Below are 26,769 nucleotides of genomic sequence, written 5' to 3'. Positions count from 1 at the left end.
ATGATTAATAGTAGTAGCTGGGCGATGCAAGTGGCTAATTTATTGATATGACTATATGTGATGGTAATTCCATTCAGCATACCACATGTGCCCCTCCAGCATACCACATGTGCAGGGCATGGTGGTGTCACACTGTTCTGCGCCTAGTTTGCCTGGGCAAACGGAGTAACACAGGGGACGAACTGCTACGCATCCTCCTTCAAGAAATCAAATCCTGGCTTTCTCCTCACCAACTGAAAATCAGAACCATGGTCATGGACAATGGGAAGAACATTGTGTCAGCGCTGCCCACCAAGGAGGGCTGAGCCATGCCTCCTGCATGGTGCACGTGTTTAATCTGGTTGTAAAGAGGTTTCTGAAGTCTTCCACTTATCTGCAAAACATTCTGAAAATGCCCAGGAAATTCTGCATTCACTTAAGCCACTCTTACACTGCAATGCACACCCTTCTTAAGCTGCAAAGGCAGAATGACGTTCCCCAACATTGGCTTACAGTATATGCAACATTTCCACCCATTGGAACTCCACCCTACACATGTTTGACTGACTATATGAGCAGAGGAAGGGCATAAACAATTTATTTTTCTTGATGATGCAGATAGACATAAGCACTCCCCTGTGTGACTTTGATGTTAGCCAGTGGCAGCTCATGCCTGACACCTGTCGTTTACACAGGCCCTTTGAGGAGGCCACTTTATTTGTCAGTAGCCAGGACTGAAAGGAATCCATGTTTTTGTATGTTAAAATTAATTCTGCTTTTTGCTAAGTTTCTGTTCTCTGTAACCATGAATCTTATCTCTTTGGCAGTTGGCACTACTCCCGGACAATATCCCTAATATAGGAGTTCCGTTTTTGTTGCTTTTTTTGCCTGTGGAATAGTACGTGTTAATATATGATAGGTTGAATACATAACTTACGTTGATATGCTAATAAAGGGGGTAAAACCCCCTCTATATAACCTGTGTGCATTAAAAATAAACTTCAGAGCATTCATTTAGTACATCATTGTTGTGTCTGTTATTCCCTACTTAGTGAAGCGCTCTCCTGACATCAGAACAAGACTCAAACCAAGCCGATACTAGAAGTTTGGTGCCAGGGGTACCAAAGGGACGTTGAGATTTCCTAATAGTTTGGGGGCTCGTGTCCGGGATCGAGAAGGTCATCCTCAGGTCCGGTGAGAAAGACATCTGTTATTGTCCTCTGGCCGATCGATCTAGTAAGTAGAACCTACAACTTCTAGTATAATTACTGTATCAGGGATACAGGGAACAGACTCCGGGAGAGTGACCCGGGGACTCCGGGAGTCCGTCGTGAGGATCACTCAGAGAAAATATAGTGAGCACTAGATAATATTATCTCAGGGAGACAAGGACAGAGCTTGGGTTGACTCTTTTTAAAGTTGTTTTAAAGTTATTTTAAAGTTCTATTTCTCATTAATGCGATTATCTAGTCAACCAATCACATGGCAGTTGCTTCAATGCATGTAGGGTTGTGGTCCTGGTCAAGACAATCTCCTGAACTCCAAACTGAATGCCAGAATTGGAAAGAAAGGTGATTCAAGTAATTTTGAGCGTGGCATGGTTGTTGGTGCCAGGCGGGCCGGTCTGAGTATTTCACAATCTGCTCAGTTACTTGTATTTTCACGCACAACCATTTCTAGGGTTTACAAAGAATGGTGTGAAAAGGGAAAAACATCCAGTATGCGGCAGTCCTGTGGGCGAAAATGCCTTGTTGATGCTAGAGGTCAGAGGAGAATGGGCCGACTGATTCAAGCTGATAGAAGAGCAACGTTGACTGAAATAACCACTCGTTACAACCGAAGTATGCAGCAAAGCATTTATGAAGCCACAACACGCACAACCTTGAGGTGGATGGGCTACAATAGCAGAAGACCCCACCGGGTACCACTCATCTCCACAACAAATAGGAAAAAGAGGCTACAATTGCACAAGCTCACCAAAATTGGACTGTTGAAGACTGGAAAAATGTTGCCTGGTCTGATGAGTCTCGATTTCTGTTGAGACATTCAAATGGTAAAGTCTGAATTTGGCGTAAACAGAATGAGAACATGTATCCATCATGCCTTGTTACCACTGTGCAGGCTGGTGGTGGTGGTATAATGGTGTGGGGGATGTTTTCTGGGCACACTTTAGGCCCCTTAGTGCCAATTGGCCATCGTTTAAATGCCACGGGCTACCTAAGCATTGTTTCTGACCATGTCCATCCCTTCATGACCACCATGTACCCATCCTCTGATGGCTACTTCCAGCAGGATAATGCACCATGTCACAAAGCTCGAATCATTTCAAATTGGTTTCTTGAACATGACAATGAGTTCACTGTACTAAAATGGCCCCTACAGTCACCAGATCTCAACCCAATAGAGCATCATTGGGATGTGGTGGAACGGGAACTTCGTGCCCTGGATGTGCATCCCTCAAATCTCCATCAACTGCAAGATGCTATCCTATCAATATGGGCCAACATTTCTAAAGAATTCTATCAGCACCTTGTTGAATCAATGCCACGTAGAATTAAGGCAGTTCTGAAGGCAAAAGGGGGTCCAACACCGTATTAGTATGGTGTTCCTAATAATTCTTTAGGTGAGTGTGTGTGTATATATATATATATATATATATATATATATTGTAAGTATCGCTCTCTCTCAGGGGGTCACAGTCATCGACTTTTTTGCAGACAACCAGATTTAATGTCCAAACTGGTGCTTTATTGTGGCACCTCAGCACCCACACAAACATAAGCATCAAAATTAAACAAACACCTCCCTGTCTGGGCTCTAATTAATGCACAATAGTTTTCCTGACTCGCCTCTAAGCACAGGGTCTCAGGCTTCAAGTCATACAAGTCCATACGGGAAGAGATATGGCTTCACATAGCCTCGTGGCCTCTCAGCCACATACAGTCCAGCAGCCTCCAGACTGTGACCACACCAGCACCCTTGGGGGGAGATGGTCCAGAAGTCCTTCCGACTCTGACCGTGCGACCCTCTTTCTGTAGGCATCACTGAGTCCCCCAAAGTTCAGGCTTTACAAAGCCTTGTGGCCCCTCAGTTCCTCTGGCTGAGACCACACAGAGCATCTGTTTCCAAGTTTTCTCTCTCCCAGACTGACACACAAAGGCTTGGTTTTATCCCTCCTTATTTAAAGCAGGCCTCATCTGCGATGACCTCGGGTAAAAGACAATACCCGTACTGGAAGGGTGTGGACTGGCAGATCCCACTACCAAACCTATCCACCAGTCCAAATAAAATCCATCTCAGAACAAAATGTAAACAAAACTGCCTCAGCAAACTACACTTTGTTGAAACCCCTGCAGCTTTCTGGACTTTATTTATCTGACCCAGCTGAGGTATCTGGGTGGGATATACACGACTTCCAGAACTTATACTGTGCACATCACCACATATTTCCTACCTCTTCTTCAGACTGGAGGTCTGAGCATTTTTTGACATTGCACAGTGTCCTCCGGACTGTGTGACCAGCGTCATACTTTTCCCTTTATTCTGCCACAGCCAGGCCAGCAGAACTCAGTTTATGACAAATACTGACTTTCTACTCAGTAGATAACGCCTAGGGGACTCCAGTGCCCATCTAATGGCCAGATACTCTTTTTCTACTCTTTTACGAGCGACAATGATGCGCTTTCGCCATTTTTGAATCTCTACTTTCCTTTCTCTTTTCCACAGCAGTTGGCTCAGCTGCTGATTGCACAGCTTTACCCTCTTGCGGTATTCTAGTTTCAGATTGCTGTGCTCCACCTGTAAGTAAGACAGATGCTTCTTCATTTCCTCATTCTGATTCTTGAGGATCTTGTGTTGTGAACTAAGAGCCCCGTAGCAATTAATATAATCTTGCTTCTCTTTGTTCAGGGCCTTTAGGTTATAGACTTGTGCTTAGTCTGTTCTTTCTCTTCAGCAGTGGTTTCCCCAGATTTGGCGGCAGTTTCAGAGTCCTCTGCTTCTTCAGTGGCTTCTCCAACTTCGGCAGACTCTCCTTCAGCCTCTTCTTTGGGCTCTGCAGCATCTGAGGAGTTCTACCACTCCAACTCATCAGCCTTAACATCAGCCTTAACATCAGCTTTTGTCTCTTTGGAGTTTCCATTCTCTTTGATAGCCTTCTCATCCTTCTTGGTTATGGCATTATATACCAGCACCCTTAATTCCTCCTTTTCTTTCTCACCAAAGTTAAAGGTACAGGGAATATTGGGGTCTTTATCAGACTCTTCATCTTCCTCTTCTGGCATTCCCTCCAGAGGGTCACCTAGGACATTGCTCTCCATTTGTGCACGCTCCCGGAGGACCATACGAGAGAATTAGACAGCCTCTTGTAACTGACAATTCACTTTGCACCTTATCTGCACCATTGTTTTAAATGGTCATTTCACCTAGACCATTGTGTTCAATGTGCATCTCCTTCAGAACTTCCAGAACAAGGGGAAATCACGGCCCAACATTACATCATGCATGAGCGTATTTGCAACTCCAAGTTCATAAGTCCAAGTGAGGTCTATGAATAGGGCAGATTTCTTTAAACCTAAACAAATTAAAAAGGATTAAGAATCCCTTTGTATCATTATTCCATTTAATTCACAATATAAAACAGTAGAAAAAAAAAACATAAAAAATCACTGGTATCATCTGTTGGGGGACAAAATTATAGGACCCATTTTAACCATGAACCCATTAATAACTTATACAAAAGTTCTGAATTTGGGCCTAAAAGTAGCCCCCACGGTAAAAACAAAGAAAACTACCATTACATCAAATTGGTTGTCTTTAAAGGGATTTTTTTAGATGTGGGCATTGTCAAATTTTCAAAATTACAAATTTTCCTAAAAAAACTGACACTTCACTCGACACAGGGTTCTTCTCAATTAGATATTAGAGATCGTCTTACCTGTAATTTTGTGGACGTCTATATCTATTAGAATGTCGCTGCCGTAAACAATACGTGGGTGGAACAAAACAGCCCTTCAAGAGGAGAATAGCTGAGCACATTGCAAACATTAAAAAAGGGTATGAGTTACATTCAGTCTCCAAACATTATAAGGACTTCCACAATAGTGATCCTTCCACAAATATGTAGCATTTGAAAGAGTGAAAAAACCTCGGAGGGGAGGTAATCACATATCATATATGTCAAGAGTGGAGTCAAGGAGAATGTTCAAATTTAACACCCTAGCCCCTAGGGGCCTCAATGTGGAAATGGAGCTGTTTGTTTTTTGTGAGGGGCAGGACGGGGGCTGGCCTGGGAGGAGGGAATGTTTACCTTTAGTGCGCCTCGTCCCCCTTACCGCCCCTGCGTCTTTATATATCAGTTATCTGAGATAACATTGTTATGTGCCATATTAAAATGAAGTGATTTCAGTATAGAAGAATATCGTTTGGGATTATTTTTGAGATCATGATTTGATATTATTTCGATCTTCTGTGTGGTGTAAAGATATACATGCGTTTTCCACTGAGTATATTGTTATTATTCCTTAGATCTGTAACTCTTTTGGACTATATATTCAGTATAACTACATTGGAGGGTTCTATATACAGGATACGGGTGTTTTGACATAATGGGGATGCGATTTATTACATCAACACACATAGATCGCATGAAAAACACATGCGCATTTTTCTTACAAATTATTTGGTTTACCTTGTAAAGTGAGTCAGATACTAAGCATGTGTTGGAATTGAGATATGAAGTTACAGGACCATAGAATACCTTGTGAATTATGATAATAGACATTTCTTTGTGACATAACCTGACATATGGATGTGTGGATAGACAATTCATAAATCCAGTTCTTCTTATATTCTAGACCTATGGAATTACTAAGACACCTCCTCTAAATTGAATATACATCCTATAAAAAAGGGGAGATTTGATTGAATCGCTGTTAAACCACTGAAGAAGGAACATTTAAGTTCCGAAACGCGTTTGGCGTGCAGCGATGTTATAAGAAGACCAACTGGAGATATATATATCTATATGTGCCATCTCTATTCTGTATATGAACATAATTGCCCTGCCTAACCCAGAGTTCGCAACGAGTAAGGGCTGTTTCCCACGAGCGGATGCCGTGCGTGACTTCCGCTCCATGAATGACAGCCAAGACCCGATGCAGACTGCAGAAGCATGGAGCATTAACATGACTGATAATGCTCCGTGCCTCTCTGTGATCTCTTTACTACGGAATCACAGTGAGATAAAGTTGTCACTGTGATTTCGTAGTAAACAGATCACAGAAAGGCACGGAGCATTATCAGTCATGTTACTGCTCCGTGCCTCTGCAGTCTGCATCGGGTCTTGGCTGTCATTCACGGAGCGGAAGTCACGCAAGGCATCCGCTCGTGTGAAACAGCCCTAATACTGCAACGTTCTGAATATAGGACCAATAGCGCTGGAGTAAAGAAACCACGTGAGATGCCACGTGGGACGCCGGGAACACATGGGACGCCGAGTGTAAAGACCGACACACACAGACAGCGAGCAGATCCAAGTAGAGCTTCAACATGCAACAAGAAGAAATGGGAGTGAGACAAAACATTTTTTGAGCATTCAATTTAATGAAAACAACCAATAAACTGAAACAGGCTGTTTTTCAGCTGATCAAAAGTTTAGGACCACACCTCCCCAAAAAAAACTAAACCCCCCAAAAGAGAAATCCAACTTTCAAAACTTCTAAAAAAAATTGGGCATGCTTGATGCAAGCGTTTCCATGAGGTGAGTGGGAACATTTCTCCAAGTGGTGAAGACGGACGCACGAAGGCCATCTACTGTCTGGAGCTGTTGTTCATTTTTGTAAACTTCCCTCGCCATCCATCCCTAAAGGTTCTCAATTGGATTTAGATCAGGGGAACACTCAGGATGGGCCAAAAGAGTGATGTTATTCTCCTGGAAGAAGTCCCTTGTCCTACGGGCATTGTGTAGAGATGTCCCGAACTATTAGACGGCGAACAGTTCCCGGCGAACATAGCTTGTTCCCGCTCGCCGCGGCGGGCGAACCTATGCGATGTTCGGTCTGCCCCCTATACATCATCATTGAGCAAACTTTGACCCTGTACCTCACAGTCAGCAGACACATTCCAGCCAATCAGCATACCCTCCCTCCCAGACCCTACCACCTCCTATCAAAAAGCAAGGACAGCATCCATCTTAGATTCATTCTGAAGCTGTAGTGCCACAAATTTGACTAAGTTGTAATCACAAATTCGCAATGCGATTAATACAGGTTATATTAAGCGCATTGCAAATTGAACTTGAGCTGGGTTCCTAATGGTTCAACCATTGCTATTGCTATGTATTGCTAGAATATAACGAAGATTGAGAATATAGTGCTGTATTCGTTATATTCATCAATTCTAGCAATACAACCATTAGGAACATAGCTCTAAGTTGAATTCGCAATGCGATTAATGCAGGTAATATTAATCGCATTGCGAATTCAACTTACCACACTCTGAGTCAACTACGTAATTTTCCATGGGAGTTTTGCCATGGATCCCCCTCCGGCATGCCACAGTCCAGGTGTTAGTCCCCTTGAAACAACTTTTCCATCACTATTGTGGCCAGAAAAAGTCCCTGTGGGTTTTAAAATTCACCTGCCTTTTGAAGTCTATGGTGGTTCGCCCGTTCGTGAACATTTGCGGAAGTTCACGAATGAAAAATATTATGTTCGCAAAATCTCTAGCATTGTGTACTGTAGCCTTGTCCTGTTGAAAAACCCAGTCGTTACCACACAGATGAGAGCTCTCAGTCATGAGAAATGCTCTCTGCAACATATGGGAATGGATCCGGCTTCCAATAGCCTCGTGGCCCCTCAGCCACATACGGTCCAGCAGCCCCCAGGCTGTGACCACACCTGCACCATTGGGGGGGGGGGGAGATGGTCCAGAAATCCTTCCAACTCTTACCGTGTGACCCTCTTTCTGTAGGCAACGCTGAGCCCCCCAAAGTTCAGGCTTTGCAAAGCCTTGTAGCCCATCAGCCCTCCTGGCTGAGACCACACAGAGCATCTGTAGGCTTCTGTTTCCAAGTTTTCTCTCTTCCAGACTGACACACAGAGGGTTTGTTTTATCCATCCTTGATTACAGCAGGCCTCATCTGCGATGACCTCAGGTAAAAGACAATACCTGTACCAGAAGGGTATGGACTGACAGATCCCGCTACCAAACCTATCCACCAGTCAAAATAAAATCCAGCCTAGAACAAAATGTAAACAAAAATGCCTCAGCAAACTACACTTTGTTGAAACCCCTGCAGCTTTCTGGACTTTATTCATCTGACCCAGCTGAGGTATCTGGGTGTGATATACACACCTTCCACCACTTATACTGTACATATCACCACAATATATTTGTGGTCATGGCTACGGCCAAGAGATATCTGAAGAACCCTAGGGAGAGAAACAACGGGAACAACCTAACACAGCTAGGCGTGTCTTAGCTAACCTGACTAAATGGCTTGTGTGCGCCCTAAGCCATGATCGTGGGTAGGCCTATAAGTGGGCAAAAACCAAGCCAAGTAGGGTAGAAAAGGAACTCGAATGGCATGTGCAAACTAATCCCCAAGCCAACTGCAATGCGTCAGGGATCTAGAGCGAAAATTAGGGGTGTAGGACGCAAGACCAGAAGGAGACCTACAACCCATCTTGTGGATGACCACGCCAGAGACATGATGCTCAATATTGCGGATACTGCCCCAAAGCGGAATGGAGGACCGGGAATACGTTGTGAAATGGATCATGAAAACAAACTGAACCTTGTAAAGTTTGGTTCTAGTGGGAGTACTGGCAATGTCCTAGCCTCAGGAGATCGTGGGACCGAACCTAACTGCCTAGACTATGCAGGAATGAAGGCCAAAAAGAACCACGTAAGATAGGAAGAGAATCCTTGAATAGTTCACCAGACAACAGCTATCTGCTAGCCGTGGTCCACACATTGTTCTACTGTGTGCCCCTGAGAATTGTTTTAACGCTTGAGACGTGAAGACCGACCTACTATCTGAATCTTCTACCGTGAGGAAATGCTGGACCTTGTCCAAAACCCAATTCAACGTTGTTGTAGGGAGTCTGAGGTTAGTGCGGCAAGAAGCTACAAAGCCATAATATACAAGATTCTGTCTATGCCCTCCCAAGCTACCGGCGAAAATGAATTCCTGGCCATGGTAAAAAGGCAAAGACTTTGCGCGGGGACCTGGTTGACAAGATATGATCGACTACGATCAGAGACTGAAATGCTGGAGGGAATTGCCCTACTTATTCTTCCTCTGGCAGGACCTGAACGAAAGCATGAACAATTAAAGCAAGACAAAATATCTGCGTAAGACATGACAATGATGCTGTAGGGCGAACCGGACCAGTTTGCGGTCAAAACATAAAGTGAGCGATCAACATGGATTATTAGGAAATTTGGGAAGCAGGTATGTATGTGATACATACGGGCCAAATCAGCCCTGATGCACAGATGGACAACCAAACAGGCAATCAGCCCAGCAGGACTGAAAACAGTAATCGGGCCCCCGAAGCCATGGGGCCGAAGCTGTCATCGGGCCCCCGAAGCCATGGGGCTGAAGCTGTCATCGGGCCCCCGAAGTCATGGGGCCGAAGCTATCATCGGGCCCCCGAAGCCATGGGGCTGAGTTTTGTTTTGTTTTTTTAACAAGAAATTATAACTATAGTAAGTGACCTGAATAAGGTGCAGGTGAAATTAAACCATGAGCCTGAGCAATGTGGCAGGCAATACCTAAGATAAACTCTGTGGCCTGAATCACATGAAGGTGAAATATCGTTAGGAACGAGACCTGACCGACATGGAAGGTGACCCCCAACATGAATTCAACTGCATGACCTGAAAAGACAAAGGGAAAAACGTGACAGAAAATGGAGATAATAATGGACATTAACTAAAAAGAAACCTAAATAACATAAGCTGGCAAGCAGGTAAAGATGCGAGTCATTCGAAACCAAAAGCATAGCTGCACAGGTGGACAGACAACCATTGGTCGGACCCCTGAAGCCATGGGCCCGAAGCAACCACCAGGAGCCCATGGGGCCGGGCAACCGCCGGGATGCGAACCTTAAGAATTAAGGACAGGTGGGGAAAAGATTGGGGCTTAACCCGACGGGTTTCGTAATTATCCGGGACTCGATAACCTAGAAAGACAAAGACATGGGGTAAAGCTTCTTAATGAAATGAGGCTGAAATGAACCGCAAGTACTAATCTGTAAAATATAAATGAACAAAAGAAAACTTCTGAAAGGTGTGCCATGGAAAATAGTATCAGATGGCGTATGACCTACCAATGTCGATGACAATTGTGAAATCCTCTAAGCCAAGAGCTACTCCAGCGAGCCTCTTGTGGCGGAGCCATGCGTGCGAGTCTCTTATGGCGGGAGCCATGCGTGTGAGTCTCCTATGGCGGGAGCCATGTGTGCGAGTCTCTTATGGCGGGAGCCATGCGTGCGAGTCCCTTATGGCGGGAGCCATGCGTGCGAGTCCCTTATGGCGGGAGCCATGCGTGCGAGTCTCTTATGGCGGGAGCCATGCGTGCGAGTCTCTTATGGCGGGAGCCATGTGTGCGAGTCTTTTATGGCGGGAGCCATGTGTGCGAGTCTCTTATGGCGGGAGTCATGCGTGTGAGACTCTTATGGCGGAAAAAAGTATCAGATGGCGGTGCGAACTACGAATGACGAAGCCAGTCGTGAGGTCCTATAAGCGAACAGCCACTCGTGCGAGCCTCTTATGTTGTTTTTTTTTTTTTTTTTAATAAACACTTATGCAGCACTAGAATGACTTGGGGACTCGCATAACCATGACCCCCTCCAACAGCAACCTGGGACACTAACCAGCCTACAACCATGTCGTACCCCTAACAAACAAAACATGAAAAATGGTAATGAGGCCCCGGGAGCCATAAGGCCGGATCAGTCATAGGGCCCCCGAAGCCAGAGGGATGACGTTGCGGTGACGATAAGTAATTAAAGCCGGACCTGATGGGACATGCAGCAACTTGAATGATTGGATTGGCTAGAAGATGGCCTAAGGAACATAACTGCCAACAGGCGTTGAAAATATCGACATTAGTAATCCGAAGCACGTGCATACATAAAACACTAACCACCGCGAACCATAAAACGTAAACATGAAATTGAAACAGAGATAGGAGAAAAACAAGAGCCTGGGGCATTGCAAGTTCGCTAAGAGAAGTCTCTTATCGTGACAAACAAATGAACAGTTTGTGAAAACATAACAGGAAACTTACTCCTATTGGCCACTGACCTCCGCTGAGGAGCTGTTTGGTGAACTGGGGCAGGAGACCAATCTGAGTGAATACGAACCAGAAGTAAAAGGAGACCAGTCTGAGTGATTATGAACCAGGATTAAACAGAAAATTAGGCCTATGGAATGTAACAGACAACCGAGGAAAGGAACGCAAGCCTGAAAAGAATGCAGTTATGTTTGTCGGGAGAGAGGTACCAGAGCGGTGGGTGCAGACTGCCCCGGTGAGATTATTGAGTAAAACCATGATGTAGCAATGAACAGGGGAATGCAGCTTTGAGTGGGAGCAGAGTACAACACATGATGTAACAACAAATGGGTGAATGCAGCTTTGGATGTGAGTAGTACCTAAAAAACATGGTATGGGCGCAGCTCTGAGTATGGGTAGCGCATGAAAAGCATGGTATAAAGCAGACGTATAAATGCAATCTGAAAGTGAGCAGAGTATTGACGTGATGTGAAAGCAATAAATATACGTAGTAGTAGGACGCACAGGGCCACTAGTCACCAACCAGGGTGCTCACAGTCAAAGTAGTATCACCCCACTACTTAATGAAGACAAAATATGTATATAAAAGACTGGGCACACCTGAGGAAATTTGTTCACTAAGTTTAATAATTGAAGGTTAAAGGCACATACATAAAAGGATGATTTACTAAAATTCCAAAAATAATCTCTTTCCAATGCCTACAACCCAGATAAGCAGTACACAATACGCAGGAATTAAATTGGACAACAATATTGTTTTATAAAATTGTCTAAAAATCCTGTACATACGTATATCCTAAAAAGCAACAATCGCTAATTGCAATAAATATAGCAGCAAGATACTAAATAGCAGCTTCAGTCCAGTGAATAGCAAATGAGCAGCAAAATTAGGCAACACAATGCTAGATGGCAGCTTAGGTCCAATTCCTCCAATATGCTATTAGTAACAAATTGTATCAAAAACGCCATTAGAAACCACTTGTATCGAAGCGGCTGTCCGGCATGAAAAGTCACTGATCATTCCATTACTTGATCTTTCCGATACTTTAGAACATGCGCAAAGTTCAACACCCTGAAGTAGTACGGTAGTGCGGTATTCAGAATAATGCATACACTTCACCGTCACTTTTAGTTCAATCGTGGAGCAGTAGACTTATGCGCTAGATCAGTGACAGCACAACAGGTGTGAATGGGTAAACAGTACTCCGGTTTGAATGCAGCGGCGTCCCGCTGATATTATACCTAGCGGCGTCCCGCTAGTGATAAACAGTCAGTCGGTGATCACCCTATGTTCAGAGCGATCTTACCGGATCCTGAAGATTTCTGCCGTCCTGTAAACTCTAAGTGGATGTTTTCCTTTTGTTATCCAGGAAATTCGCTTACCGCGTTGGTGCAATGTTACACGTGGGCCCGCTGGTTCAAGTCCAGGCTTCAGCTCCACATCGCCTTCTCCCGCGGATATAACAGTAAGCGTCTCGGCAGTTTATCTTTTCTAGGTTATTTGTGGTGCACTCACGTTCAGATGAGGGGTCAGACCAGATGCGTTTCGGGGTTAATATCCCCTTCCTCAGTGGTAATCAGACACCCCCAACAGCCCTCTCTTTTATAGCAAAAATTGTGTTAATCAAAAAACCTGGGATGGATCCCATTCCGGAAGTTGCCTCATTGGATTTGTTGGATATATATTTCTATTGTAATATATAGATTATTAAATGTGCTGTTCCAACTAGGACTCTGTTCCATCAAACTGTCCTCATATATTATAATGTTTTCATAGCTGCTTTTTCAATCAATCACAAAAAATGTATAATATGCTAAAACCGCACTTTCTGTTTCCAGCGATGTAAGTGCGTCTTTTGTTATTTTTTTGTTTCATTTTGTTGCTATTTTGCTTAATCCTCAACTTAAAGGGGTTCTGCACTTTCATTTAACTGATGATCTATCCTCTGGATAGATCATCAGCTTCTGTTCGGCAGGGGTCCGACACCCGGGACCCCCGCCGATCAGCTGTTTGAGAAGGCAGCGGCGCTCCAGCAGCGCCGCGGCCTTCTCACTGTTTACCGCCGGGCCGCCCGACCACTGACGTCACGACTTGTATCAACTAGAGTGGTCGCGGCTAAGCTCCATTCAAGTGAACAGAGCTTAGCCGCAGCCCAACCTACTTACTTGAGTTCCAAGATCCAAAAATTGGTATAAAACATGGGCAGAATTTGGCACAGGCACAGGTCTTGGGAGTCTTCCTGGGAAGGAGGTGGCCTGTGAACAGTGTTGCCAAAAGGAACCTTAATCTGGTAGCTATATGAATGATTCTGCATTACTGAATGGTTATTATGCGTTTTTATTAGTTGTGTAATATTGTTTGTTGACTGGTTTTGTTTTTGTGATTTATTTCCAGGATTCTTTAGGCCAGGAATCTGTAAAATAGTGTTGTGTTTGGTTAATGTGTTTCTGTCCCACATATATAGGCTGTGTTATGGTTGTTAAATATCAGTTTTATTGCTTAAAGTGGTTTTCTTCTATGTTATGGTAATTGGTTTATTTGTGTCTTATCAATATTAATGCTGCACGATTGACTCGGTATATAATATATTTTCTCTTTTTTTCAATATACACTTTCGTTGGTGTGCTTTCTTTGCTGACCACCCCCTATAACTTACGTAGGAATATTTTTGTTGCTCAATATTATTATTATATTATTTAATATTAATATTGTCGATAATCATATTTCTTACATATAGAGATCATCTAAAAAGGCCAACCCCTTCAAACACTGGCAATATTTATTCTTCCCTTACCGTCAAAGTGGCTTGACCTTTCCCTTTAGCAGTGACTATAACGTCTCCAAGTTCATTTATCTACAAAGAAATAGATGAAGTCAAGACAGTCGCAAGAAATTGTATTTCCATTCAACACCACTGACTCTTCTTTTACTACTGACCCCATCACATCCTTAGGTTCTTACCTGTTTTGATTGGGCCACCAAGGCGTTTTCCAAACTGAGACGATAATTTGTAGGCACGACTGTCTTAGGGAGTTTGAGGGAGACATCCATGTTCAAGTCTTTGAAAGCTGGTACATCCATCTGGTACTGAGCAAGGGCTTCAAACTGCATCATAGTGGACTAGAACCCAAGAGTTAGAGAAGAATTATGATATTGACAGAGCACCACCCATAACCCCAGCATATAAAACAATGATACACAAATTAGAAAGATGTTTCTGTTCATAGACTGAGATGATACTGAAAAAACCCTGGAATTATCTAAAAATATGTTTTTTTACACAATCGTAACAAAAAAGTTTTCAATGCAATAAAAAGTAAATATCTGTGAGACTCTCCACAATGTTCCACTGTTCGATCTTGTCAACATTGACCAACTAACTTGTTCTTTTAACTCATTTTATTTCATTTCTGTCATGTTTCACCCTTTGTTTATTGTCATTTTACTTATGCCTTTCTTCCTCAATTGTAAAGTGCAGCAGAATATGTTGGTGCTATATACATACAGATTGGTATTGTGTCAAAATATTCTCTATTCTGTAGATTAACAATAACTCCTGGGAATAATTTTCTCTAGAAGACCTAAGGTCATGACTTACTTGTGTGGATCCCCAGATTTCCCCATAGTATCTCTGCTCAGTTAGCCATTTCACCAGTTGTCCAGCCTTCTCAAACTCCTTCAACTTTAAAAGGGTGAGAAGTGCATAGGAGGTAGCCTCAAGGGTTAAGAAGCGGGAGCCTGGTTCTTCCCAGTGGGTGCTACCTGAGTGAAAATTTGGAGACAATAAAATGAATAAACACAACAACCTACAGTATGGCTCACCTTAATGTATCCTCCATCAATAAAATGACATCTAAAGAACTTCTAATAGAAAGCATTAATCTAACACAAAAAGAAAATGGATAATTTCTGGTCTTCTACCTGTAGATGCAGCCATTAGTATCCTGGAGTCCTCAAGTTTGCCAGCTTTAGCCAGTGCATAGGAAGTGATGGCGATGGAGTAGGGTTTCTTCAGGGAGTGATAATGACCATTTAAATATTGTACAGCCTTTTCAATGTTTCTAGGTAGAAACTGTATAGGAAATAACCATGATAATAAATTGTTAAATACATATGTACACTATCTGTAGATGGTATACAGTACTTGAAAATATTTGTTCAATATGTTCCACCATTTGTGTTTTGAGCTCTATGTTGCTCATGGGTGAGTTGTTACTGAACAGCACACCATGAGATTAGTCATGGTACTGCAAGTGAAAGATAGTAAATGCTATAATGGCTTGAAAGGTTATCAAGATGAATGAGCTTCAGAAAGTGATAACGTTTTTATTCACTTTTTTAAAAAGCTTCCCTACATGTAATAAAACAATAGAAAATCCAGTACTATTCACATAATCCCCCACTGTTTTCAGCACCACTGGTGATGTAGTCGTATACCTTGCTTTACCTCTCTACCTAATCACTGGCCCCAGTGGTGATGTGCATTAAACATTACTGCAGGCAAATAAAAACATCCCAACAGTTAGGGCTAGAGTATAGGATTTTTTTAAAACACATTATTTTTTTTATTTTTTTAAAGGGGAATCTTTATTAAGGGAAGTATTACCTGTAATTAATTAACATAAAAACTACATTTGAAAAACTCCCTAAAGAGTTAAGTGAATATATAAAGAAAAAATACAATGCAACAGCACTTTGCAAACCAAATAAAGTATAAAAAAAAGTATTTTAATGCTAATGCTATGCTTATTAAGTAAATTTGAGATTATTGGCAAATAAATTTTGTACAAAAATATGCCCTAAATTCTACCTATTATGTGCCATGACGGCTACCTTAAAATTCAAGGAGTGTAGGTTCCACATGCATGCTGGGCCCACCTTAATTATTGTCATTTTTGGTGCCAAAATGGCCTCCATTAAATTCAGGGAAAGCAGGAGCCAGGAGAGGGGTGAAGTTGGCTCGGCATGCATGTCGGTACATATATATATATATTGTAGTAAGGTGCAGGGTACCATAATGGATGGCAGATATGTGTCACCGAGGTTCCTGGCCTCGGTGAGGTAAGAGCAGAATTTTGTGTGTTAACAGCAGAAGCTGTGGACACCTTTAATACTTAGTATAGCTGCAAAGCCAATCCAGGCCGGCTTTTATTGGGAGTAGGTGAAGAGTTGGGCGGGTGCCTTCTCCCCACATGTTAAATAGGAGTCAGCATACACCTGCCATCATCTAAAATTGCCTCTGATTAACCCCAAATAAAGTTCTCCTGCTCTAGTTGGTCTTTCCTGAAATGTTCTTAGTCGCATCCCACAGCAAAATCCATTGTCCACAGACAGCTTCCGAAGCATCAGAGGGATCTCATTGTTAAAAGGTATCAGTCAGGAGAAGGGTACGAAAGAGTTTCCAAGGCATTAGATATACCATTGAACACAGTGAAGACAGTCATCATCACGTGGAGAAAATATGGCACAACAGTGACATTACCAAGAACTGGACGTCCCTCCAAAATTGCTGAAAAGACGAGAAGAAAACTGGTTTGGGAGGCTACCAAGAGGCCTACAGCAACATTAACCCCTTAAGGACCCTGACATTTTTCACCTTAAGGACCAGGCCATTTTTAGCAAATCTGACATGTGTCACTTTACGTGATAATAACTTTAAAACGCTTTTACTTATCCAGTCCATTCTGAGATTGTTTTCTCGTCACATATTGTACTTCATGACAGTGGTAAAATTGAGTAAAAAAATATCATTTTTATTTAAAAAAAATCCCACATTTTCCAAATTTCTATTTCTCTACTTTTATAATAGATAGTAATAACTCCAAAAATATTTATTACTTTACATTCCCCATATGTCTACTTCATGTTTGGATTATTATGTGAATCCCATTTTATTTTTTAGGGACGTTAGAAGACTTAGAAGTTTAAAAGCAAATCTTGAAATTTTTCAGAAAATTTCCCAAACCCACTTTTTAAGGACCAGTTCATAAGACTAGAAACCAATAGATGGAGCTGTTCATGAGTAGTGTAGATCGCGAATTTTCCATGCAAATAGTTTTTCAGCTGAAAAACAAGGCAGATTCTTCTCATTTGCATGTCTTTCCCATTTGGCCATATTTATGCAAATTCGTTTTTACATGACAAAACTGTATAGAAAGGTTATTGAATAATATGTTAGGACAATCCAAAAACTTTTTGTCACCCTAATGATATTGATCTAGGTGCGCAGGTCCACCCAAGCTATCCAACAGATGTGAAGCAACTTTGAGGCTTACTGGCTCTCAGTCAGATGAGAGCTGGTTTGGAATATCTAATAGTGCACAAGGCTGTTATCTGTCTCATGAATAGATTGATGGCTTGCACAAACCTGGCTTTTGACATATAGCCTTTGTGTGGTTGACTATTGTATGTCTAAGATAATAGGAGTCCAAGACGCATCCAGCTATCCTCTTAATGCTGTTTCCAAACAATTTTGATGGGGTTTCTAACCTTTTTTGTGAGCCAGACACAGTCTTCTCTTCTGAGCAGGGGGTGCCTGGGGTTCTCCCATTGACTTACATTGTGCTCGGGTGCTCGGTAGAGCAGTCGAGCATACCGTTGTGTTCGGCTAGAGCATCTGAGCACTTTAGTGCTCGATCAACATTATTTAATCTAACAGTATGTAAGGCAGAGAAGTGCCAGGTCCTGCACAGGGGAGTGTCAGAGGCCTAAATGTTTCTGGCGCAGGCAGAGGTCTCAGAAGAGTAAAGGGACGTGGCAGCAAGGGTCATATCGAGAGGCCTGAGCTCCCAGTGTCAGCTAGTGGTTGTGTTGTGACCAGCAACCCAGCGGTTTTTGAATGGTTGACTCGATCTTCTACTTCATCGCAGTGACATCAGACACCCCCAGCTAAGAGTCAGCGGGTTTGTCAGACACAACCCATAGTTGGCATTCCCTGGGAGCAGGCCCCTTGCCCTCACCTGTCCTCAACCTGCCTCTTTCTTTTTCTGTTCCCTCACCGCAAGAAGTATTTTAGGCAAGGAACTTACTTTTTTTTTTTACTTTTCAGCAAGGAACAGGTACTAGAGGAAAGCTTCCTCTGCTAGTCAGGCAAGTAGTGATGAGGAGAGTGGCATGGGAGCTGGTGTTGAGAGCGTTCAGGCTCCTGACCCATAGACAGTTGAGGAGGACATCAGTGACGTGCAGACACTACTCGATGATGATGATGTAGCTGATCGCACTTGAGAGCCGGGTGACGAAGGGGCATCATCATCATCGGGAGAAGAAGGTGTCAGCTTGCCCGTAAGCCAGCAAGTTGATAGCGTAGCGGGGAATTAGCAGGGTGGCAGCAGTGGGAGGTCGGGAGCCAAACACGCCCGGGGTAGACCATGCAGGAGACTACCTGCCCGGAAAGTAGCGGTGCAGGGGCTCAAGGAGGCAGTGGCGGTAGCAGTCAGTCAGTTCATAGTGCTGGGGGTAAAATCATCTACTCGGCGGTGTGTCATTTTTTTTTTTAAGCTGCCAGAGGAGGTGAACGTGGCCATATGTAGAATCTGTGGGCAGAGGGTGAAGCGTAGCCAGGGTGCCAATTTTGGCACTACGGCCCTGCGTCAACATATGCAGCGTCACCATAAAGTGGCCTGTGAGAACCGTGGCTTCGATGTGGTGGTCCATTCTGCCGCAGCAACCACTTCTTCACCCACTGGCACGCACCCGGTTTCTGGCAGTCAAGGTTCCTCAGCCGAAGGGAGCTGTCTGTCCTTCCCATCATCTGCTGGTCCTGATGTTCCTGCTCCTCCTCCTCGTCATGCATTCCGTCAGAAATCGATCACCAAAGTGATTGCCAACAGACAACAGTATGTGTGCACTCATCCAGTGGCGCAGAAGCTGAATGTGCTCCTCTCCAAGTTGCTGGTGCTGCAGTCCCTCCCTTTCCAAGTGGTGGACTCTGCCCCTTTCAGAGAACTGATGGCTTGCGCCGAGCAGAGGTGGAGAGTCCCAAGCTTTATTTGGCAAAAAGGCAGTACCAGCCCTGCACGCACATAAAACAAAAGGTGGTCAGTCTGAGTCTGTCTGTGTCTGCCAAAGTGCAAGGCAGTGCCGACGTGTGGAAGTAAATACAGTCAGGGACAATAGATGTCCTTTACAGCCCACTGGGTGAATGTGGCTCCTGCACAGCCACACCAGCAACTTGGCCAGGTGATCCCTCCACTTTGCCACACCATTGGTCTGGTGACCATCTCCGCCTCTGCCTCCACATCCTCCACCCTGTCCTCTGCCTCCACTGCAGGGACAACACACAGCTTACCACAAATGCAGGGTGCGGCGTTTTCACACTGCTCTGCACCTCATTTGCCTGGGCGAATGGAGTCACACAGGGGAGGAAATGCTCCATGTCCTTCAGCAAAAAATCCAATCCTGTCTTTCTCCGTGACAACTCAAAATCATGGTGACACACGAACACTTTGATGCCCAGTGCTCCTTCTTTCACCCACCATCTTCAGCGGGTACTGGTATTGCCACCCACTTCCACACTATGTCACCTTGCCACTCTGTGGCCTCCTGATGCTGCCGCCACCTCCAGACTCTGTCATTGGCCCACTCTGTGGTCTCCTTATGCTGCTTTCACCTAAGCACTATGTCACCTTGCCACTCTGTAGTGTTCTTATGCTGCCGCCACCTACACACTCTGTCATTATTCAACTCTGTGGCCTCCTGATGCTGCCGCCACCTCCAAACTACAGTATGTCACCTTGCCACTCTGTGGCCTCCTCATACTGCTCCTACCTCCACTCTATGTCACCTAGCCACTCAGTGGCCTCCTGATGATGCCGCCACCACCACACTATGTCACCTAGCCACTCTGTGGCCTACTGATGCTGCCGCCACCTCCAAACTATGTCAGCTTGCCACTCTGCGGCCTCCTGATGCTGCCGCCACCTTCAAACTACAGTATGTCACCTTGCCACTCTGTGACCTCCTCATGCTGCTCCTACCTCCACTCTATGTCACCTTGCCACTCTAGTCTCCTCATGCTGCTTACACCTCACCACTATGTCACATTGCCTCTCTCTGGTCTTCTCATGCTGCAGTCACCTCCACACACTGTCATTGCGTCACTCTGTGGCCCCATGATGCTGCCGCCACCACCACACTATGTCACCTAGCCACTCAGTGGTCTCCTGATGCTGCCGCCACCTCCAAACTATGTCACCTTGCCACTCTGTGGCTTCCTCATGCTGATCATACCTCCACCCACTCTATGGCCTCCTGATGCTGCCACAACCACTACACTCTGTCATTGTGCCACTTTACAGCCTAGTGATGCTGCCGTCATTTAGAGATTCTGTCATTGGGCCACTCTGTGGTCTCCTCATGCTGATTCCACCTCACCACTATGTCATAGGGCCACTCTGTGGACTTCTCATGCTGTTCCCACACTCTCTACTTCACTGCTGGGTCACTATTTAGCCTTTTTGGCTTGGCTGAGATCATCATTTATTTGACCCTTCCTCTGAGCTGTCAGAAGAAGGGTAAATATAGACACACAATGGACACTGTCTGTGTAGCAGCTGTAAGACCTGTATGGTCCAAATAAAATTGGCTTGTGATTTGGTAGCCAAAAGCAGGAGTGGGTACAAAACACAGAAGACATGCAAATATTCCGTTCACGTGTCATCTCTGTTTTGGATCCACTCAGTTTTTTTGGGGCATTAGTAATACTGAGGGATTACTGACCAAATGCTGACCGAGTGAAGGCGGATGCTCCACAGATAGAATCCGTTATTTGTGGGTTATTGTTCTAACAGATCAGAGGAAGGGCAAAATAATCAGTGACGTCAACACAAACTTACTGCTGAAACCGTCTCCACTCTGTCAGGGAAGCTCTACTTGTAAAAGCGTTTAATAGAACAGGTTCTGTAGGCATCTATGTGGAATGAGCTGACGACGGTGTAAAAGGAGTGCACTTTTTCTTGGCGCTAACATTGACCTGTAATGCTGAGTTATGTGGACAGTTTTGGCCCTGTGACTGCCCAAATAAGTGAAGTGTGTAGTGATTCTAAGTGCGAATCATGTCCAGCTACCAGTTGCTCTGACGATTATGTGTACCGCTTCTAGCTCCTGTTGGTAATCTAAGAGTTAATACTCTCTGCCGGACCCCTGCAATGACACGCATCAATGATTCTCTTCTGGGGGGGAGTGACTTGTCTTTAGGCACACGTTCTTTCCCCTGATGTGCTGGTGCACGGGTGGGTCTGGGTCATGGGTGGGGCTTTACCCCATATAAGGATTCAGATTCGGCGGCTGCTTCACGACCGCAATAGAGCCGGACCCGCTACCTCTATACACTGCAGTGGCAAGCATGATGTTGCTTCTGTAAAAAAATTTATGCTTATCCTACCTGTGCATATAGCGCTCCTGAGGACACATGGTTCAGATGTAGAAACATGTTGAGCCTTGGCAATAAGTTACAGTTAATAGTGGTGCAGGTTGTGCGTCCCCTCTGTCTGCCTGCACTCTTTGAGCAGCCTTATGCCGCTTGTCTAATAGCGCCCCAAAGAACACAGCTTTAAATGCGGATAAGTGGTGCTATGCGCCTTATTTATTAAGTGTGTGGGACTGGGAAATTATTATATTTTTCCTTTATCATCCCCAATTTAGGACTGGATGCGGTGACCACAATAAAACCCAGCGTTCACTAATAAGGGGATTCAGTATCCAATCCGAAATACATCTGTTCCACTATTGACTTTTAATTATTGGACCTTAGCGAGTGCAACTGACCCATTTTAATGTATCCATACCCAATAAAGTTTTTGTTTTTTGTTTATTTTAGCGTCTATACTCTAGCTGTGAGATTGATTTTCTAAGTGACTCAGAGTCAATATCTTTGTCTGTGAGATCCTTTCTAAGCATTGGCATAAAAAAACAACACAGTCTAAATAAATTCCCCTCCATGATGTAAGCTATTAAAAGGCCATGGTGCAGATGACTATATAATTAATGTTATATTATCTCTACTGCAAGTCACAGAAGGTAGGGTTGTAATAGAGTGTACAGAGGGTGACACATTGTGGGCAATGTCTTTAATGGAATATAGGAACTTACGTTAATTTGGTCATTACAGGTTACTTCACTTGTCACTAAGGCGATGAGGACGAAAGCTGTAAGACGAGAATCCAGCTCGACAGCACCTTTTGTTATACCACCCTATGTAAAGCAAAAAATACACCTCAAAATACTGATACAAAAACATTCACAATCCCAGCGGTAGACGTATAATAAACAATAATATATAAGATTGTGAAACTGTGTCTAGCCTGTGTCATTTACCCCGACCAGCCCTATATCTTTAAAAATGCACCCGATGTCTGCACTGATGCTCTGCCTCCCCTTAAGAGACAAAGATCTGCAGCTGCATCTCCCTCCTCCCTGTCCACTTTACTTCATTAGTCCATGTTCACCTTTTGGGGATTCTTTTTGAATTTAGGCACATATTCTGCATCTAAATTGTTAAAGTACCAGCTGACTTGCTGCTTGTAATATATGTGAGTGAGGTCTCTTGACCCAGGTGACATGATGAGGAAAATATCTGTGTGAAACAATAAGCAGGTGGATAATCTAAGAAGTGTCTAACAAGGTTTCCAAACGAGCAGTGAAGTGGTAATATAAGAATGAGAAGTTCCATATAATAGCCATAATAACTATATTGTATACTCCACAGTGGTTGTGTTAGTCCCAAGGTGTTATTCTTTCTGATTAACCATGTCACGGATTCATGGGGTTTGAGAACTAAGAAAATCATATTGCCATATCCTCTAATTAAAATATTGCAGTTTGCTTTTGTTTTTGTGAGGTTTCTTTACATACCACCATTTCCTGGTGATAGACATGAAAATCCTCTCTGAATTTCCCATCTGGATTTTGTTTATTTAAAATGAGCCACTTCACTGGATCACATATCGCATTCTTTTCAATATCGACCAGACGTGAAGCCAAGGAAAATACTTTGACTACATAAGCAGTGAGCCTGAAAATAAATATAAGTATGGTAAGAACAAAGAAAACTACAATTGTAATGAACAAAATATGAGTTCTACTAAGCAGAGGTGGAGCTTAACATGCATCTGGAGGGGCTTCAACTAGCAGAGGAGCCACAGTGTGAGGAGAAAATACTAGACCTATTCTACAAAGGAAATGGGGAACAATATAGACAAGGTGTGGTCAATTACATAGCCAGAAGTATTGTGACTGTACATGTACTGTACAGTGGCATGCAAAAGTTTGGGCATTCCGGGTCAAAATTACTTTTGGTGCTGAATTTTGTGGTGAGGACGTAGTAGAACAATGTACCACACAACTCCAGAGCTAAATCTTCTTGAAGGTCTTTTGCAGTCAAACAGAGGTTCTGATTTGCCTTTCTAGCAATTATATGAGCAGCTGTCTCTGAAATTTTTCTTGGTCTTCAAGACCTTCTCTTGACTTCCACTGTTCCTTTTACCTGCCGTTTCTTAACTACATTTCAAACTTATGAAATGGCAACCTGAAAATGCTTTGTGGGCCTCAACCATTTTAATTTTCAGATTGTTAGGCAGCTGCTTTGAAGAACCCTTGGCTGCTGTTTTTTAGGACAAGGCTACAGGAGTTTGAGTATTTATAAAACTTTGAAATTGGCATCATCTGGCCTTCCCTAACGATGATTGTGCATCAGTGCAAATACCTCCTTATAATGTGCGTTAATGCAAATTGCCCCTTGTGTGCCAGTACAAAATATACCACCTTATATTGTGTGCTATTACAAAAAATGCCCCGTTACCTTTCAGATCAGACCCCCACCATCTCAGACGTCTGATCAAATCCCCTTTAGACCTCTATGTCAGACCCCAGTTTCAGATCTCAGATCAGACCTCCATTAGACTTCCATGTCATAAACCCCCTTATCAGACCTCAGATTAGACTCCCAATATACCCCCATGTCAGACCCCCTGATATTAGACCTCCGATAAGACTCCCAATAGACCTTAATGTCAGACCCCCCACTTCAGACCTCAGATCAGACCCCCATTAGACTTCTCAGACCCCCATATCAGACCTCAGATCAGACCCCCATTAAACCTCCATGTCAGACTCCCCAATATCAGACCTCAGATCAGACCCCCAAGAGACCTCCAGACCCCCCCAAATCAGACATCAGACCAGACCCCCATTAGACTTCTCAGACCACCAATAGACCTCTATGTCAGTCCCCCCCATATTAGGCCTCCGATCAGACCCCCATTAGATCACCAGAACCCCCAAATCAGACCTCAGATCAAACCCCCATTTGACCATCAGACTCCCCCATATCAGACCGCAGAGCAGGCCCCCAGTAGGCCTCTCAGACCCCCATTAGACCTCAGATCAGATTTAAAATAAATAAATTAACTTACCTCTCCTGCTCGGCCACCACTGTGTAGTTCAGGCAGTCTCCTTGGCTCTATTCTCTACTCGGAGCCTGTGCTGCACAGTCACCTGACTGCCTGCAGTGTCAGGTCATAGTGTGCTCTGTATGTCCTGTTGCTGTAGGCAACCAGGACACAGCAGCATGAAGAAGTGCAAGCAGGGAAAGGTGAGTACAGTGCTCACAGTGCTTCAATCTCCTGCCTCCTGCAAACTAGTGAGCGCTTCCATAATGGAAGCGCTCACTAGTATTCCCTTTATAAGATGCACTTTGTCTTATGGCAAGAGGTGCCCAGTTGCAACTGTGACCACTTGGACCCCTATAGCTACTCCACTGCTGACTGCTCAAATCTCCATAGGTTCCGATACTTTTGCAAGGTACTAATTTCCTTTTTTCACTCTAAAATTGTACAAAACTAAATACACCAAAATAATTGCTTTATATGCTGAAACGTGTGTTTCATTTTTAATTTTATACTTTTTGGAGATAATTTCATCTTCAACATGCTTAACTGTTCACAGTAACAGACATTTTGACCAGGGGTGCCCAAACTTTTGCATGTCACTGTAACACATTCGGAATACATTGTAAATAAGCTAGAAAGGATTCCCACCCTTGTTAAATGAACCATTCAAAATTTTTGGCAAGGAATGGGCTCAGTCTTACAATACGGCTTTTGGCTTTGTTGGTGTTAAAGACTTAAAAGGGAAGGCTCACTTTAACATCTTCTGACTTTCAAGAGTTCCCAGCTACTGAGCTTTAAAGAGGACCTTTCACCAGAATTAAACTTCTAAAGTAACTATACAGGCATGTAGAGCGGTGCCCAGGGAACCCCACTGCACTTACTGTTATACCTGGGCGCCGCTCCGTTCTCCCGTAATTGCCTCCGGTATCTTTACAGTTAGGCTCCACCCAGGGGAACCTGCTGGCGGCTCATTCTCCCATGCTGTAGCGCTGGCCAATCACAGCGCTCAGCTCATAGCCTGAGAGAGAGCTGAGCGCTGTGATTGGCCAGCGCTGCAGCATAGGAGAAGGAGGCGCCGGCAGGTTCCCCTGGGTGGAGCCTAACTGTAAAGATACCGGAGGCAATTACGGGAGAACGGAGCGGCGCCCAGGTACAACAGTAAGTGCAGGGGGGTCCCTGGGCACCGCTCTACATGCCTGTATAGTTACTTTAGAAGTTTAATTCTGGTGAAAGGTCCTCTTTAAAAATAATAGGTGCCAATATAGCTGTAGAGTGCTGTTCATTTAATCTTCTGACTTGGAGACCTTTGAACATCCAAGTCAGTAGTTATCATATCTCTTTCACTGCAATGGATGACTTATGCTCGAGAAGAGCATTAAATTCTTATTGCAGTAAATTAAGAAAAATACATCTCAGTCAGAAGACAAGGAGGGGCAGGGCACTTTGGTTGTGTCAATCAATAAAGAGGTCACAGGGCATGGACATCTAATGATAACATCTTGTCAGATGTCTAAGAAAATGTAGTGTCTGTTATTTTGGTTGAGCACTAATGTTTACTTCATATTGTAAAAGGCAAAAAAAAGAAATGGTGAATCTGTACAATACCATGTGCTAGAAGGTCTATTGGCCCAGGTACCATATGAACCATCTGCTTTCACGTATGTCAATTGTCTAACAACACCTGTCAATAAAGAACATACAGTATGTCAAAGTACATCTCAAACCAGGAGCTCTGCTGTGTCCAGATGCTCTGATGGGACTGAACATGCCGGTCATGAACATCTGGGACATCCTTAGGATTACTATACAGCTATATAACTTCCACATGCACAGACCAGTATATATATATATACTTATGTTTTTTATAAATGCATCTAGAGGAGAATGACCCTCTAATAATGCAATGGAGCCGGCCATGTTTTCTCTCAAAGGATCTTCTGTTTACCTTCATAGAGATGTGTCCTCACTTACCTGATCTCCAAACTGGCAGTGGTGTCAATTTTGTCCTGACAGCAAAACAACATCATATCGTGAGACTGTAACTAAACTCTAAAAAGCTGCAATACACATCACAACCACTGGGCGGTGAGTTGTCCACA

General features: G+C 43.8%; 1 protein-coding gene across 1 annotated transcript in view; it reads right to left on the bottom strand.

The window, feature by feature from the left end:
- Positions 1-26,769, bottom strand: part of LOC122927156 (A.superbus venom factor 1-like) — a 503,636-nt gene that overhangs the window by 53,191 nt on the left and 423,676 nt on the right. Inside the window, exons 24-30 of the mRNA XM_044278753.1 lie at positions 26,276-26,351; positions 23,136-23,295; positions 22,374-22,475; positions 15,207-15,357; positions 14,884-15,047; positions 14,247-14,405; positions 14,080-14,139 (exon numbers count right to left, since the gene is read on the bottom strand). Coding sequence (XP_044134688.1) covers positions 14,080-14,139; positions 14,247-14,405; positions 14,884-15,047; positions 15,207-15,357; positions 22,374-22,475; positions 23,136-23,295; positions 26,276-26,351 — 872 coding nt within the window. The remainder of the gene's footprint in view (positions 1-14,079; positions 14,140-14,246; positions 14,406-14,883; positions 15,048-15,206; positions 15,358-22,373; positions 22,476-23,135; positions 23,296-26,275; positions 26,352-26,769) is intronic.

The sequence above is a fragment of the Bufo gargarizans genome, chromosome 2 (genome assembly GCF_014858855.1).
Source record: "Bufo gargarizans isolate SCDJY-AF-19 chromosome 2, ASM1485885v1, whole genome shotgun sequence".
Classification (NCBI taxonomy): domain Eukaryota; kingdom Metazoa; phylum Chordata; class Amphibia; order Anura; family Bufonidae; genus Bufo; species Bufo gargarizans.
The sequence above is the reverse complement of the archived record's forward strand: the minus strand, read 5'-3'. Positions and strand labels throughout refer to the sequence as shown.